This window comes from Lissotriton helveticus, chromosome 3_1 (genome assembly GCF_964261635.1).
Source record: "Lissotriton helveticus chromosome 3_1, aLisHel1.1, whole genome shotgun sequence".
Lineage (NCBI taxonomy): Eukaryota > Metazoa > Chordata > Amphibia > Caudata > Salamandridae > Lissotriton > Lissotriton helveticus.
In genome coordinates, this window is record NC_136061.1 from 1,139,511,292 (window position 1) to 1,139,529,614 (window position 18,323).

The window sequence follows — 18,323 nt, forward strand, 5'->3', positions numbered from 1 at the left end:
CATAGTTTCAGATTTATTATTTTGAATTACCAAATATTGTACCTAATATGTATCAGTACCATTACTTTGGATTACATTCTGTTATATATTCTAAAGATTTTGAGTATCTTTTTAATTTTATTTAGATTTAATATTGACCTTTAAATGTTTAATTGCAAGCACTAACCTTTTTTAAATGTTCATCACATTTATATATAACACACACATAAATATGTTTGTGTGTGTGTGTATATATATCTGTGTATATATACGTGTATATATATATATATATATATATATATATATATATATATATATATATATATATACACATACACATATATAATCTACCAGTCCCAATTCCTCTCCGAATTGGGAATCCACGCCGGCAAAGACTCCACTCCACTCTTCTTGGTATTTACGCTATATTTATTTACATGTTTCGGCAATGAGCGCCTTGATCACACATTAGATATGTCTATATGTTTTTAGTTTTAATGGCACAATATCATTGCCAACAATATTTTGTCAAAAATATAGATATACATAATATCCTTATCCTATACTTTTAATGCAAATTACAAAGATAGCGAAAAAAAATATCGTGGACATTAAGATCATCCAAAAACATTAAAAAATCTAATTCTACTTCAGTATATACAGTTTAAAATAGTGAATGTTAAATATTTTAATATAAAGTATAACACTAAGTAAATAGATTCCACAAGTTTAATACCATATTTAAATATATATTCATATAAATACACGTGTGTTTATAAGTATATAAATAGATATCGTTAGTACAACATAATTAATGATAAATATGTATTTTACATTATATTAATAATATTTTTGTATTCCCAATTTAGTAGTAGATATATATATATATTTATATTTCACAAATACACAAATTTGTAAAATATTACTAATCATCTAATTAATTCTCAAACACAAAAGAATCTCTACAAACCCAGCAACCTGCTACTAAAATATAACTTTCTATTACTAAGCAGAAAAAGTAAAAAATTCAGAGGCATATTAATCGAGGGCTTTCGTCGTGTTTGCACCACACATGCATGCGCAAAGCAAAGCCTAAAATGGGATTTATCAAGCCACGCAAGGCCACTTTGTGTGGCCCTGAGTGGCTTGATAAATCTGGATTATTGCATCACAGTGCAGATCGCTGCGTTGTGTTACTCTGCTCCAGGGAGGAAGGCATTCCATTGGCTTTGCGTGGGTGTTCTCAGGTAGCACCCATGGATTTTGATGCATTCCCATATTTAACAGTGCTGGTTGGCCAGGGAATGTACCAAAATGCTACACCTCCTTGGTGAGGCGTAACGAGGAAAAATCGTTATTTCTCATTGTTACTCCCTCATTCTATGTGTGCTGTGTAATGCAGCACATATAGAAAGAGGAATTTGCCTCATGGGATTGTTTGTGTGCAGAAAGTTTTCCCTTCCTGCACAAAATCAATCATGGATGCAACACAGACAACCCCTGTACCATAGTGCAAGGGTGCCAGCGTTGGCGCTGGGGACCTCAAAGTGCACCTGCACTGGGGAAAAGGCAGGAATGCACTGTATTGTGATAAATATGGTGCATTCTTGCCCTTTCCCTGTAATGCAGTGCAGCACAGGAAGGTGGTTTTCTGCGCTGTGCTGCAATACTCTTTAACCCTTTGGATGCGTGGGAAATTCGGACGGCTCCCGGCTGTCCGACGCACACGCCAGCCGTAGCGTGGGACAGCCGGGAGCTGTCCGACGCATCCAAAGGGTTAATATGTAGGTCCCTCAATCCTAAAGTAAAAATATCATACAACAATTACAAAATCACATAATTAATAATCAATTAAAAAAATATACAAAACGAATTAATATTAAAGTAAATATATTTTCTATTTAAACAACATCCCGCCCTATCCCCCTACAAACCCCAGCGTTTTGCTATTCCCGCAACACAGCCTCTTTTAATAAACATTCAACTTGAGTCACCGAGCATGTGTCGGACCCGTTCCTCAGTGACGGGATTTGGTTTGGATATATATATATATATATACACACATGCACACACACACACACACTAATAGCAAGGAGAACATTATTAAATCACTTTAAATTACAAACTATATTTTAAAACTTTTGTAACAAGTAAACCAAAAATTCAAACACACAAAATTTATATATTAACTAAAGCACATTAAAGTAATTTTAAAAACATCTTTTTACAACTATATTACTGAAAACGATGTTAAAAACAGTGATATACTTGAAAACAATATTATTTATTAAAAAAGATAGTCTCCCCCCAAAATGCTATACCATATTTTTAACTTGATATTTTGACTGCAACCTATCTATATATAGCTATGTTAATAACTACATGTGTGTATATATATATATATATATATATATATATATATATATATGTATATATATATATATATATATATATATATATATATATATATATATATATATATATGCGGCTGAATTTGCAATGATAAATTATCAGCACTTACTTGGTCCGTGTCCGTGCTATCCTTCCTTTGCGAATTTCTGCGCGCTGGGTGGAGACGCGGCATTTTGGATATATATATATATGTATACACATATGCACACACACAATCCCAGCCCTGATTTAACTACCATTTTGATTTTTGACATCTGAAATATCTGCAATAATGGTAAGCCAAAATTAGTGTGAGTCGGAAGTTGTGGATCCAAAATTGTGTTGGTGTACAACTTGCCTGCTAGATATGCAAATAAGAATATCAACTACAAGAATATTGTGCTACAAAATATTGACGCCTGAAAGATTGAAAAGTTAATCATACAAAGTTAGTTATAGACTTACTTCTGTTAACACCACATCTACATACCTACCTTGAAGATATGAAAATTAGTATATATCTATATATAAATATATAAATATATATAGATATATAAACATATATATCTATATATATAGATATATTTGTTTTTCTGTGTAGTGTTATGGTACACATATAAGTAGAGTTAAGTCTACTTACCTACTTAAACTTTGATAATATTTAGGTTCTTGATAGTTTTGCTACAACATGTTTGTAGCTCAGTATGTAGCACTCATATATTCTGATACCATACTCCCCCTTGGCATGCCCAATGGGTAGAGAGAAAGCAGAGTAATACATTATTCCAGCAAATGAGAATGTAAGACTGAGTTATAGGACTTATTTGCCCTGGTGAATGGTTGTAGCTTTATGTTCAGGCTAGGGGTGTCTGGAAGCTGAATTATTTTTCCAGGAAGACTACCACAGTTTCGACCCCAGTTTCGTCTAGGCCTAGTTTGGGTAGGGCGGATATACATCCAAGTGTACGGGTGCAAACTGTGACATAGTAAAGCACCACAAAGGCAGCTTCTTAAACTGGACTAACATTCTTTGACACAAGCCATGATCTCCTATGTTCTTAATTGTGCATCCTAACTTGAGAAGCTGTTGAAAGACTCAGGGTCTAACTTGAGAAGCTGTTTAGAGACTCAGGAAAGCCAGAGCTCACATGATGTAATGGCCATCACCCAGGGTTATGAGGGGTTCAGTGGTCGAAGGATGTGCCTTTTCTTTTGACTTTTTCAAATAATTCTAACAGCTTATTCCTCAAGCCCATGTTTACTCCTGCAGCGTGAAGTCAATTGGAGCATAAATGTTTTCAAGTGCCCTCTGTTGTTAATTTGTATATGTGTGATTTTTGGTCATTTTCTTTGCCATTTCTAGGTGTTGTATAAGGAGAGTTTGGGGAAAGCCACCTCAACACCAGTCACTCCAGAGATGGAGAGAGTTAAACGAAACCAAGAAAATATTAGCTCGGTACTTTCTCGCAACCAAACCTGGTTTGAATAACAATTGACTATGATGTAGAGCTGCTCCTAATCACATCCCTTACTTGTAGATAGTACATAAAGCTATACTCCTTTATATATCTATATTTGCATATGTAGAGACTGATTTCTCCAACTGCTAGATAATATAACACCTTAACAGCTTCTCCTGCTATTATTGGCGCAGAAATGATTGGGATTAAACAGTAACATCATTGACCCGTGCTCAGGCAGAGTTGTGCAACCCTGCAATTTACGGATGACAATTTGTACCCTCTAGGTTTTATACAAAGAGGACTTGGGGAAAGCAACTCCGGCAACGGTCACTCCAGAGATGGAGAGAGTTAAACGCAATCAAGAAAACATTAGCTCGGTATTATGAAAAAACAAACTCCAAATCCTACAAAATAACTATTTTGACTTGATCCAATGTGTCTCACTTCCCTATCCAACTAAATAATACTCCTTGATTAACCTTACAATCCCTTCTTGTGCAGTCTACAATTGCTGTAGAGTGTGAAGATACAGCTACCTACCTCTGGAAGCTTTCTACCTCTCCATCTCTCTTCCAACACTTGGCTGTCAACCTTCTCCTGCAACTGTGTGTGGTACTGTATTGACACAGTGATTTCTCCTGGTAGGATTTTCAATACCCCCATCTAACCACCTCCAATCCTTGACAAATACAGCATGTCACACCTGTTGTGTACTTGTGAACAGAATCTACATAGATTTTACACTTCCTTGCAAGTTGCTTTTTTCAATTAACACCCATTTTGAACAACTGGGCACTAATAGGTTTATATGTTTCAAGGAGCTCAAGTACTCAAGTAGTAATTGCTTTGATAAGATCAACAACAGGTAATGATACACAAAGAAGAAAAATGCCAAGACTTGTAGCTTAATGAGGGCCTAGAGCCTTATCTAGAGTTTGGCAGATGGTGACATCAGCCAAAAAGTGGTGGATGGTCCGTTCACAATATTTAGTGCACTATTGATATAAATGTACTCTTAAGATGTTGGATGGGTCAACTCCCACTGTTTGATTGATTTTCCACATCTGTCCAACTCTTAATAAGGCCCTTAGTCTGTTTTGCTTATCACCATGGCTACTAAAGCTGCTCCAGAACCCTAGAGGCAGCTGCAGTAAAAACCATAGCCACATTTAACGTGTTTATATTCATCCTGCAGGTTCTTTACTCTGACAGCTTCCGGAAACAAGTGCAAGGCAGAGCTGCCTTTGCGTTAGACACCCCAGAACTGAGGCGCGTGCGAGAAACTCAGCGTCATATTTCATCGGTAATTTCTCCTTTTCTTTCTTCAGTATTGTAATATTAAATCAATGGATGGCGTTGTGTTTATGCTAGAGAACACACAAAGTGATTTACAAGGTGTATGAGCATGGGAAGAATGTGGAGGTTAAGAACATATTTAAGATAATAGGTTTATCAACTTGTAAAGGGGGAAATTAGTTGTTTTTTTCCCATATGTTTTCCTTCTGAGTTAAAAACGTTCCAGAAGATATTTGATTTTCATCGGGGAAACATATCTGAATGACTTTTGCCCCAGAGGACACTTTGATCCATGCCTATTGTATTTCACGTTAACTGGTATGTTATACATTCAAGGAATATACTAATGAGATCAAATTCTTTAGGACAAGTATTATTTGTAGCTTTATTGTATAACAAAGTAGTAGTCTATATTTTAGGCGTTTTTAGTGCTGGATCTGCTGTGTTACCATTCGAAATGTCCATATTTCACAGGTTAAATATCATGAAGAGTTCGAGAAGCACAAAGGTAGCTTCACGCCAGTGGTGACAGACCCCATCACAGAACGCGTCAAGAAGAACATGATTGACTTCAGTGACATAAACTACCGTGGCATTCAAAGACGTGTAGTAGAAATGGAGAGAAAAAGGGTTGACCCCGAACAGGAGACAATGACAGGTATTTATGCCTATTTTGTCGGTCACTTCCTACCACACCCAAGTCTTAAAACATCCTTTTCTAACTTCTTAACCTCTTCCAACCAGGGAATACAAGGAGACATAGGGCCTTATTACAGTATCGGTCGGAGTTGCCTCCGACCAACACCGTCGTGGTCATGGGGCCGACCGATTGCGGTCACAATTACAATGCGACCACACATGGTGCTGTTGCATACTCCCATTTCTGTATGGGAACTTGTACATTGCTTGACGCAGGTGTACTCTGGCAGGGTGAAAAAGGAGCCCAGATTTACGAAGATTTCACCCAACAGGGGATATAAACTAAAGTTGCTGCAGGACGTTGCCATGAAAGGGAGCGAGGGGACTGCACTCTCTCTACTATATAGTGGCGCAGTTCTGCTCTCTTCCTGCGCTAGTGCAATTTTGGCAGCCATGCACCAACGCAGGCACCCTTGAGCCATAGTGTAAAGCTGTCTCTGTTGTGATCATCATAGTTTTTGTAGAGTAAGGAAACCCTTCCTGCACAAAAAGCTATGCTTCAAAGCAATGTTCTCATTGTATGTGTAGTTCAGAATGGATCACACATGCAAAGAGGAAAAACGAGGAGAAAACAAATATTTCTTATCAATATGCCTGCCTTCATGTGAGACCGGTAACAAGAGCTAACTGTGCCATTGGAGGGCAGGATTACTCTTAATGAAGGCTTATGTGTGTGACAAATGTACTATCGAAAGAATATTTGGATTAATTAATTTTAAACTATGACAGTGTGCAGGCTACCAAAGTTACTCTAGCAATTGACGCATTACCAGAAGAGTCACTACAGCTTCAATCCTCTGAAGATCAGCAGTCTCATTCTGTGTAGTCCAGATTTTTGGTTTCTGGCATTGACACCTGTAATCTCTTGCAGCCCCCGGTAGTATTCTATCCAGAGCTGTCAAGAGAATTATCCATGTATTAACTGATCATTCAGAACTCTGCAAGATGAACATTTATCTGAGATAAGGCGAGCCATTGACTTCCTGTCTATAAAATCAATTACTCTGACCTGCAACGCGACCCATAAACCATGGCTAATATATTTAGATTACCTACAACCCTAGCTCCAACAAGGAATCGAGATCTGCTAAAATTGTCTCAAACACATCAAAACTCTAATTTAGGAGACCAAAATTATTCTATATTTGATGCATATTGCATTGTTTTCAGCTAGGGCATATCTCCACCTGGAATCATTTCAATGTCAACTGACAGTCACAATCCTTAGAGGCTGATACATTTATAAATCAGCAGAAGACCACTGTTCTTTTTATTTACATTTCAAACTCGAGAGCACTTTGAGATCCGTTTGCATTAGCTCTTACACTGGAATTAATACATTCTATAGGAGCATGCATCCTGACATGTCTGGGAATAGTTAATAATGTTAATGTTATTCCACCATTGCAGAAATGTGAAGAATGGAATTGTACTAACTGGAGTGAGTCAACATTTCCAGTATTGTCTTTCCAGACCTATTCCTAACGTGAATCTTTATTTCCTAGACCTTCGTGTCTGGCGTACCAATCCTGGCTCTGTCTTTGACTATGATCCCGCAGAAGACAACATACAGTCCAGAAGCTTACACATGCTGTCCGGTATGTTTCTTTTTACAACAAAGTTGATTTGCATGCACTGGTGTGGTATACTGTGTCTAAGACCCTCATGCTCTTTGCAAATGTTCACATATTGTGCATAACTGGTATCTTGGTATCTACTGACATTGCTCTTCATCACTAAAGTATTTTCTTAATGGAACTTGAGGATTATTCATTTATTGTCAAACGCCTCCATCTGAACACAGAAGTTTCAAGATGTGTATTAGTTAATGTTCTTTATACTGTATAATCCACAGGAGCTTCAGTTTATTTGATGTGGTTTACACACTGGACCCTTCCTCAAGATAAAATGAGGCTAACTGTAGAGACGATATTTGCAGACAATCGTTTTACTTAGTATTAACTCCTGTTTTGTGTATTTGTCATATATAGTTGTTAGTAGGGATTACAAATATAGATTTCAATTTTTTCTACAAGTGGATATCATGACTAGGTTCACTTGGTAGAAGAAAAGGCTGGCTAAGAACATTGGCCATATTTAGTTATCAATGGGTCATTAATACATAATTCATAGTTGAAAGTTTTTTTCAAGGGACACTGGAGACTAAAGAGGCTGATGACTCAAAAAAAAGAAAACTATCTGTGTCAATACAAAATAAAAATGGCCCTGATTCCCACAATTCCTTTAGTAAAAGTTGAAAATGTACTTGCGTTTCATTAGTACTGGCATATCTACCCATTCACGCTTACGGAAGTGTATATAAGTGTGTATTTGCACAGTGCAATTTTTTCTTTTAATCTACCAGGCAAAATATATTTTTCCCAGCGGAAAACATCACTGGTTGATAACCATATCAATTTTTGGGTTACTCCCTTTCCATTTGCACCATGAAAACGCATTTAATCCTGTGTTGAGAGGAGTAAATCTCCACATCTTTTCAGTGTGGGAAACTACTACGATAACGTTTATTAGTGCACACACTCTTGCAAGGCTGTGAAAGTTAACTAACTTTTACTGGTAGACTTACCCAGAACGGCCGCAAACTCGACTTTAAGAACAGATTTACTCAAATAGAAATTGTTCTTCTTTGAATTGGGAATGCTGGTTGGGTTTACAATCCAATGCAAATCATGGTTTGCATTGAATTGTAACCCAAAGTAACTCAACGCAGCGCAGTGGGCTGCCTTGATATACTTTGCCTCAAGGGGGCCAGGGTTCCATGGGTGGTGCATTGACATTACCATGCAATCATTTGGGTTTTGACCCAAATCCCTTTCTACAAAGAACTGTAGATGGATTTACACCAAAATCCTACACCTCCCTGAGCCAGCCATAATAAGGAGAAATGTATTCATCCTCATTTGCTCCTCTTTGCATGGGTACTGCATTCTACAGCACACATAACAAGAGGAACATGCCTTAAAGCATAGTTTGTGTACTGCAAGGAACCCCTTCCTGCACAAAAACTATGCAACCAAAATGCAGACACCGTTGCACTAGGACGCATGGGTGCCTACATTGGCGCATGGCTGCCAAAAGTGCGCCTGCGGATGGAGAGACCAGAACCATACTACTCCATAGTAGATTTGGTGCAGTTCTGCTCTCTTCTGTTTATGCAACGCCTTGCAGAAACTATTCTTGCTGCGCTGCATGGCATTACATGTTTATGTAAATCTGACCCTAATATTTGGGAGGGTAGAGATACTATTTTTATAGCATCTGTGTTATACCTAGACCAAGTTTGTGACATTTACATTGTGGAAGGTTCACCTTTTCCATCGGTGATAAATTTGCCCTGATTCTTAATTAGCCAAGATAACAGTTGTTCAAAAGGCATTGAAAGGAAAAGACTCTGTTTACTAAAAAATGAAGACGAAAGTTATAATCACATAGTCTATAGCGTTCTGCTTAGCACCCTTAGAGGTTAATTCATTAATGTCCTATCTGTGATCCATTGTGAAAACGCAAACATCCTGTCTTTGGCTGGTAGAAATCACTGCAAAGAATTTGGTTTAAGGTACTAGGAATTAACAAGCTGACATACTTCAATGAGGTAAATAATAATAGATACATCATTTAGCTTCTATGAGCTGTGGGCAATGTCATTTGAAAATTGTTGGTAGACAGGTTCAAACGTGCCACTTTACCCACATTCTTCTTAGGGTGAACTATTTTCACACTGATTGCCATCTTAGACCTGATGCCATGTACCGAGCAGGTCACCCTGGGGAATACAAATGCAGCCTTTTGTAAACTAGAAAATCTCCCTCTGCCCAGTGATGCCCCACCTTCCCCGCAGAATGTGAAGGGGGTCCCCTTAGTCTTCCATATCAAACAGATATACATTGGTCTTGGACTAAATAGGCCCCCCTGAAGAGTTGAGGGACCGCAGAAGGGCAGCGGGCCACTGAAAGGCCGCGGGCTGCTGAAGGGCTGCGGTCCACTGAATGGCGGGGGTCCACTGAAGGGCCGTGAGCTGCTGAAGGGCTGGGGTCCGCTGAAGGGCCGCGGACCGCTGAAGGGCTGTGGTCCACTCAAGGGCTGGGGTCCAAGGAAGGGCTGGGGTCCACTGAAGGGCCGTGGGCTGCTGAAGGGCAGGGAGCCGCTGAAGGACTGGGGTCCACTGAAGGGCCGCGGGCCGCTGAAGGTCTGGGGTCCACTGAAGGGCTGTGGGCCGCTGAAGGTCTGGCGTCCACTGAAGGGCCGCGGGCCGATGAAGGCCCACAGGCCGCTGAAGGGCTGGGGGCCACTGAAGGCCCACAGGCCGCTGAAGGGCTGGGGGCGAAAAAGGGCTGGGGGCCACTGAAGGGCTGTGGGTCCCTGAACGGCCATGGGTTGCTGAAGGGCCACGGGCTGCTGAAGGGCTGGGGTCCACTGAAGGGCCGTGTGCCGCTGAAGGGCAGGGAGCCGCTCTCCACTGCAGGTGCTATAGTGCCCTGCATTACAGGCCTGCCCCTGTCTCTGTCCTGATCTAACCCGGCTCCATGAAAACTGTCAACGTACAGTTTACAACTTTACAAATAGACAGGCACGCACATAGATGTAATTGCTATGCAACTTCGTTAACAATAATTTAAAGGGCCCTTCCAGTGTAAGATAAGCATTGGCAATGGCAATAGGTCTGGGTTTAAATAAATGGTTTATGGTAAAGTGAAGCATTACAGTAAATAGCATGGGAATGCATATGTATCTGTGTGGATGCAAAGAACTGTAGAATAATATTGGTGTAGGGTAAAAGGTCAGGTGACAGCTGCATTGTCAAGCCAGACCTAAACATCCATGTACATTAATGACTGCCCTCCTCCCATCTGTGCTGCTGCCAGGGAAAACCACCACGAATGATCTAGTTATCTAAGATACTTTAATAGCATTGCAATGTTATGTGTGTGCCCCTGAAAGTTCATGCTGGATAAATAAACAAAATGATCTCAGCTGTGTGGAGGGCAAGCACTTTTTGTGGAAGCACACACCTCCTGCCCAATCAAAGGCAGATACTCCTGGCTCACAACATGTGGGCGGAGCCAAATCACCTGTCTGGTGATGCTAACAAAATTGTCTAATGACAGTTGCACTGTCAAACCAGACCATAAAAAAATGATCCCAACCCAGTCCTGCATCTCCAACAATCACTGACAGCTGGGGTGTCGAGTTCTACAGTAACATGATTCCTCCTATAATGCCTTTTCACTGTTTTGTGGTCCATTCTGTTGTTATTGGTCCAATGTTGTTCTTGCTCTGCTAAGTTAGTAGACCAAAAAAGTGACTGTATACGGTTTCCACAGTACAAGCTCAGCGACGCAGCCGCGAGCACTCCCGCTCTGCCAGCGCTTTGAGCCTCAGTGCTGGAGACGAGAAGTCTGAAACCTCTGAAGCTGCTGAACACCACCTGTCTACCTACAGCAACGGTCCCATCTTTACGACGGCTGGAACAGGTAAACCTCAAAGACGTTGACCTTACAAAATCAAAACTGGTTCCTCTATAGATGGGTAATGAAGATTTGGAGTAAACCTAATACGAGATACAAGTCTGACAGTAGATGTAAAAATGTCTCTGTTATGCAGATTTTTAGAATCTGTAGTGTTATTTACTAAATATTAACAGACCAGATGATATAACTACTCTGTTCGTTTCACTAGGTTACAAGCAAGCAAAGGCTACCGAACTACCACAACAGAGGTCATCTTCTGTTGCCACACAACAGACTACTGTATCTTCTGTTCCCTCCCACCCATCTACAACTGGAGTGAGTGATTTTGACATTATAAACCATTAAAATGCTATGATTTATGTTAGTTGATGCTGAATTCTTTACTTTAGAGAAGAGATGATTCTGTTTCATTTTCAGAGCACCTCACACAACTCCACAAATTTCACACACTTATTGGAAGATATTAGAGGTGTTGATTGGATTTGGCAGTCTCTGGATATTTTCTCTCTTTCTATTTTTGATGGTTAGCTTTTAACACAATCTCCTATGGAAATGTTGGTACTTGAGACCTTATTTTACACTTAGAATGAGTTTTTGTTTTAATCAACAGGCTTCGCTCAATGGAGTAGACAGCACCACTCCATGAAACCTAGCTGCAAGCTCAGTATTCTTTTACATTAGAATTGAACATTCTGGGGCGTATGTACAACACAATGACGGAGAGTGGCGTTAAGCAAAACCTCCTAACTCCGCGCTCGCCATTCTGAAAATGCAGGGAAGCACCATATTTATAAAGATATGGTGCATCCCTGCGTTTCCCCTTGCGCTGGTGCTAAATTAAGCTGCCTAGCGCTAATGCAGGCACCCCTGCACCATAGTGCAAGGGTGTCTGCATTGGGTGAATGATTGTTTATGTGCAGGAGGGATTCCCATCCAGCACATAAACTATCACAAATGGTGATTTCTAACTCCTATGCGTGCTGCATTGTGCAGAACAAATAGAAGTTGCAAATCGTGATTTTTTTTAATGATTGTGTATATGCAAGAAGGGATACCTTCCTGCACATGAACAATAATTCATGGTGTTTTTCTGTTTCCATGTGTGCTGCACAATGCAGCACACATAGAAACAGCAAAAACAAGGAGAAATTAAGCATTTTTCCTCATTTCTCCATGTTAAGACCAGGTTTTCCTTGGTCTTAATTTTGGCACTGCCCCCTATTTACACCACGCTTGCAAATATAGGGTAGCGTCAAAACCAATGGGTGTTGCGGCGGAACACCCACCACAACATACATTGCCCATCCCTTTCACGCTAAGTAAAGCGTGAAAGGGTGCCTTAGTTACAAGGCAGCCCTAAGCCACGTTAAGTAAATAAGGCAAAGCCCCTATCGCCACAGGAATGTTGTAAAACGTGATAGGGCGATAGGGACTTGTAAATATCCCCTCTGTTTCCAGAGTCAAATGTGAAAGAATGTATTGCTCCAATTTGATAAGGTAATCCTATTTGCAAACCACCATACAAATTGTATACTATGTTGCTGATATTTAAAGAGTCCTGATAATAAACATCTAGGGCCTCATTTACCAAATTTGTAGCGCAGCAAGTCACTTTTCTGCAATGCCCTGTGTCAAAAGGAAAGGGCAGGAATGCACCGTGCACAATTAAGTGCATAGCGCCAACGCACGCACCCTTGCACCATGGGGTGTCTGCGTTGTTAGCAGGTTTGTCATCCATGGAGGCTTTTTCCTCGTTCTATGTGTGCTGCAGAATGCAGCACCAAAGGAAAGAGGAAAAAAACGAGGAAAAATGAAAACATTTTTCCTTGTTATGCCTGAGGAGGCGTAAGGTTGAAGAGCGAATAGAAATCTTTATTCTATTATTAATTAATAATCATAAAAGTACATATAACAAATACAAGCATAAACACACATATAATATGTAACAAATGTAATGATGAGAAATGTTACATAAACTTTCAAACAAAAAACCTTGATAAATTACTTAAAAACATACAATAAAATGTATTCATATCAAGTATATCACAGTGCCTCATATTTCTAAATTTACATTTACATGTTTATAGCAGCTTTCAGATACAAGGCTTTTTTCAAAAAGGATGCAGCCGCAGCTATAACAGTTTGATCTGCCAACTTCTGGAGGTAGAGGAAAGCAGGCGTAAGGTTTTGGGGCTGCCCCAGGTCTGCGTGATTTCGTAATTCTGGGGCAGGGCTTTGCGCTGCCTTGCCTTACTCCATATCCATGATGCAATGCAAAGCTACGCAGGGTGGCTTTGCGTCACCTCAGCGATATGATTGAGATGCCTGCTTCACCATAGCGTCAAAGAAAGTGATGCTCCGGCGGCACATGCTTCTTGTAAATAAACCCCTTTATAGCTCACACAAGATTATGAAATGCAACCCTGAAAATAGGTCAAACTACAAGTCAAGCAATAGAGGCTCCCAGAAAGGTAATCAAAAACTTCTAAAGGACGTTTGACCAGCAATAGCTGTCGAGGAACAAAGCCAAGTCATATTTTCAGGATATCGACAAATGTTAAATTGACACATAATGAATCTAATTACGAAACGTTTACGTAATCAATCATTATCCTGAAAACCTTGACCAATGGCTGCGTTTGCGGAACACAGCTGGACAATTCTGTTCTAATGCAAATCTTCGCGTGCAGCACACAAACAATGAGCAGGAAGGTGTGCCAGCATTTTGCAAACGGATAAAAGGGACTGTTCTGCTCCTGGCGGGTAACGTGCATCCGCAGTGCTACACACTGGTATAAATCAGTTGATGATACCAGAGCATGATTTGAAGAGTCTAGAACACAGACAAATATTTAACAACAATTTCCTAAAGACAAGTAAAGCAAGACTGAAGACACCACTGCATAAAATACTGCCTTACCACATGTAAAGAGGAACCCTGGACAAAACCAATCATCCTTGGAGAAACCACTTGTGGCTTGTCTGAGAACAAAAGACAAGAAAACTCTGGATCGGTATTTCATAAATGCCACTCTAGACTCCGGTTCGTTTTCCTACGGATGTATGCACTCGAAAATCAATTCTAAAATTCCTTCCAAATTCTTCAAGCCCATCTTTTGCATGCACCGCCCTATAAATCAATATCACAAATCAGAAACCATTGCCTCTCCCTTAAATATTCCTTCCATTATGCAAACACGTGAGAGTTTTATGCTCGAGTTGGATTCGTCTACTACTTTCCTGCCATGAATGCCTCAGCCTTCTTGCAGACCCGGAAGGATTGACCTCGCATATATATTACTTATGTCCATAAATCAAATATCTCGTCTTCATAAACCAAGATCCAGCATGAGTGCCCACCTCTAGGAGAGTTACTGTCAAAAGGCTGTGGTCTATATTTGGTGTTTATAAATATATTTCATTTGTAAAAATGCATTTAATATAACTCAATTTATAAAATGATATTTAAACTGTATAATTAATTACAACAAATTTCAATAGAAGACACGGAGTGAATAAACAATAGTTGTAAGTTGAACAACTGGAAAAAATCCTTATAGTGATATATAATGATAATAAACAAATGACATGCATAAAAAGCAATGTGCTCTGCTAACACAAAAATACAACACATATTGTCTGGGGCACACTGGAGTGGCAGCAATACGAGTAATATTTTTGAACTTAAATATTAGTAAAATGGGATAGAGGTTGTGCTGGATTATATTATTTAAAAATTATGCAATTACGTTCTACTTCAAGCATCCGAAAGCATTGTCTCTACTAAGTACACAGGGGTAGATTTATTAATCTTTCATGCAGCGCAACAAAGCAAGTCACCTTAATCCGTTGCACTTTGTGAAAGGGCAAGAATGCACCATGTTTAACTTTATTTGGCACATTCCTGTCCTTTCCCAATGCTGGCGCACTTTTGGCTGCCTAGCGCCAAAGCAGGAAACATTGCGTCATGTTGCAAGGGTGCCTGCGTTGTAGACAGGATTGTATTTGTGGAGGAAATGGCCCCTTACTGCACAAAAACAATCCTGAGAAGCATGGTCCTCTTTCTATGTGTGCTGAAGAATACTGCACACATTGAAAGAGGATAAAACAAAGAGACGTTCAGATATTTCTCCCTGCTCGCCTCACTTGGGGAGGCATAGCATGTTGATGCAATCTCAGGTCTACCACTAATGGTAAATGTGAGAATGCACCAAAATCCATGAGCCGATGTATGGGAAATCCCACGCTCCACCATTGGAATGCCTCCCTGGGGAAGATTAGCGCAAGGCATCAATTTGCACTGCCTTGCGTTATTCTAGATTTATTAATCCATGTAGGACCACGCAAAGTAGCCATTTGTGGCATGATAAATCTCACTTAGGTTTTGCATCGCCCTTGTGCCCCCCCTTGCAAGGCGTAAGGGTGACGCAGAAGTTTGATAAATATGAGCCCCAATCTCTGATTGCATCATTATTGTTAAGAGAAGATGCTCAACGTCACACGCCTCTTGTGAGATAATGTCAAATGAACTTTGATGATACGATTCCAACCGAAGCAAAATGTTAGTCGCAGTCAGTTGTTGGGTGCATTGCAACATAATACATTATGAATGGAAATGGTTTTGCTCTACTGACAACAGATTTGTTTTATACAGAAACTGGTGCTGTAGGAACCACTTACTCGACCTTTGTTCACAAATTGGTGACCCTTGAACATTTGGTTACATACCGTGCACCATCTTTGCCATGCTATTTCTACCACACAGGACAGTTTTAATGATCACAAATGTACAAATAATCTTGGTCTTGAAAATATTGCATTTAAGGCTATGGCAAAAGGTGACTACTTAATACTTTACACTCTAACACAAGAACTGTTTTACCAAGCCACAAGTGCAACTCCGGTTCACTAGCTGGAGAACACTACCATGTAAGAATTAACTCCCACCAATTAATACACCTACAAGTAAGCAAAGGTGGAGGAACTAACCCCACCAACGAATACACCTTCAAAGAAGCAAAGGTGGCACCAAGTACTCCATTCCTCCACACAGCGTGTTCCTCTTCAGTTGTCCCCAATGTACCCCTTCACTTGGAATCCTACTCTTCACCTAAATAAATATGATGAATCATGTGATGTGTTATTCCTTATGTCCTCATCCAAGAATCTTCATGTGTACACTTACTTGGAATAATACAATAATTGCATGTTCAGTTGGCTACATAGGATAGACCCTTATTCCATTGATATCCTCAAGAATCCTATTGACACAAATCTGTGAAGAACAGTTTCTCTTGCTGACCAAATCACCGCACATCAGTGAATCTTAAGCTGGCATCACTTTTTTAACAGGACAATGCACAAAATAACTAACTTCCTTTTTGTCATTTCCAGAAAACCTTCCGTGCTATGTATGATTACCGAGCTGTAGACGATGATGAAGTTTCATTCAAGGATGGCGATGCAATTGTGAATGTCCAGACTATCGACGAAGGCTGGATGTACGGCACTGTCCAGAGAACGGGCAAAACTGGCATGCTTCCAGCCAACTACGTGGATGCCGTCTAAACAAGAATAGACTTTCTGCGAGTCATTGGGCATGACAACAAGAGGATCAGAAAAAAGGCTAATTGTGCATCTGTGAATAAAGCTGCCCATTGCAACTGCATAAACGGAATTTCTTGCTGCCTTTTTTGTTTCCTTTTGTTGATTTGCTAAGTGCCTTGTACCAATAGTAGCTCCCAGCTACACAACATGACATTTATTTTATAAATAATATCTGTGAAGGAAAGTGAGAACCTATTGAAAATTCCCTCCTGAAAAATTGCTGTTGAAGGACATTTTCCTTATTGTCACCCATTCTGGTGTGTGTTGACCTGTGAGCCATGGTGATCCAGGGAATATGGACTTGCACAACGTACTTCGGATTTCGCCTTCGACATATATATGAAATGACAGTAATGATGATACCACCTTGGCATTTTCGATGCCTCAGCTACCAGCTAACATCGTGAGACGATCCCTGTGGTCATCCCAAGATTTGTAGTAAACTCATGAATATATTGACTGTAAGTACTAACAATGTAAAAAGGACTGCACCTTTGTTGGTTTTACTTGGCACCTACGGAACAGGTAGACCTGAGATTGTTCTGTGATCTAAAAGTGGATTAACTTATTTATTTATGTTCAGTTCAAGCCGACATCAAACCAGTGGATGAAAGACCTTCAGCGAGAGCCTCTCCCTCTTCCGCTTGCTGAACACCAACTGCTTATGGTGTATTGTACCAGGGTAAAGAGCATATTTCCCCTGTAAAGATAGTGACTAATAAACTTCACGTTTCTGCAGTTAACTTTTTTCTAAACATTGGGGAAAAAAGAAATCAATGCTTGAAATGTTCCACTGATTGAAGGAATGATTGTCTTTACCATGGTTTGGTGTGGTCTAAGAGATGAAACAGGGTGTCTTATTCAACCAAATATTATGGAGCTGATTCACAAAAGCATTTATGAGTATGGGAAGTAGGATTACTCTTTCAAGGACTTGTATGTGGGTACACGGATCAGACACGAACAGTTCAACTCCCTTCAACGAGGGCGTAGCCCCTTCTATTTCTACTAATTGTATATGACTGTGCCCTAACTAGTCCCATTTTATAAGTTTTGGGAACAATTCACCAAGGCGTAGTTAGAACCATTTGTACAAAATTACTCCTGTAGTAGTAAATGTTGTACTCTCAAATGCATTGATGATTTTGCCTCTTTATAATTGCGCAGATGAAAAGATGCAGGGGCTAATTTATAAGCTCGTGACGCAGTTCAGGGCAGCAGGTCACCCTGCTGCGCTGGGTGACAGGTAAATGGCGGAAATGCACAAGGGCAGATTTACAAACCCCTTGCCCCACGTTTACGCCGCCTTGCGTCACGCAACAGCGGCATAAACGTGGCGCATCCCTGCGAGGCATTTACAACGTGACGCATCTAGGGAGATGCGTCACGTTATAAAGCC

General features: G+C 40.1%; 1 protein-coding gene across 1 annotated transcript in view; it reads left to right on the plus strand.

The window, feature by feature from the left end:
• NEB (nebulin) overlaps positions 1 to 17,667 on the plus strand; it is a 385,643-nt gene extending 367,976 nt beyond the window's left edge. The window contains exons 139-146 of the mRNA XM_078681747.1: positions 3,734 to 3,826; positions 4,118 to 4,210; positions 5,029 to 5,136; positions 5,604 to 5,787; positions 7,334 to 7,426; positions 11,171 to 11,320; positions 11,526 to 11,632; positions 16,712 to 17,667. Of these exons, the coding sequence (XP_078537873.1) occupies positions 3,734 to 3,826; positions 4,118 to 4,210; positions 5,029 to 5,136; positions 5,604 to 5,787; positions 7,334 to 7,426; positions 11,171 to 11,320; positions 11,526 to 11,632; positions 16,712 to 16,885 (1,002 nt within the window). The 3' untranslated portion in view covers positions 16,886 to 17,667. The remainder of the gene's footprint in view (positions 1 to 3,733; positions 3,827 to 4,117; positions 4,211 to 5,028; positions 5,137 to 5,603; positions 5,788 to 7,333; positions 7,427 to 11,170; positions 11,321 to 11,525; positions 11,633 to 16,711) is intronic.
• The last annotated feature ends 656 nt before the right edge of the window (positions 17,668 to 18,323 follow it).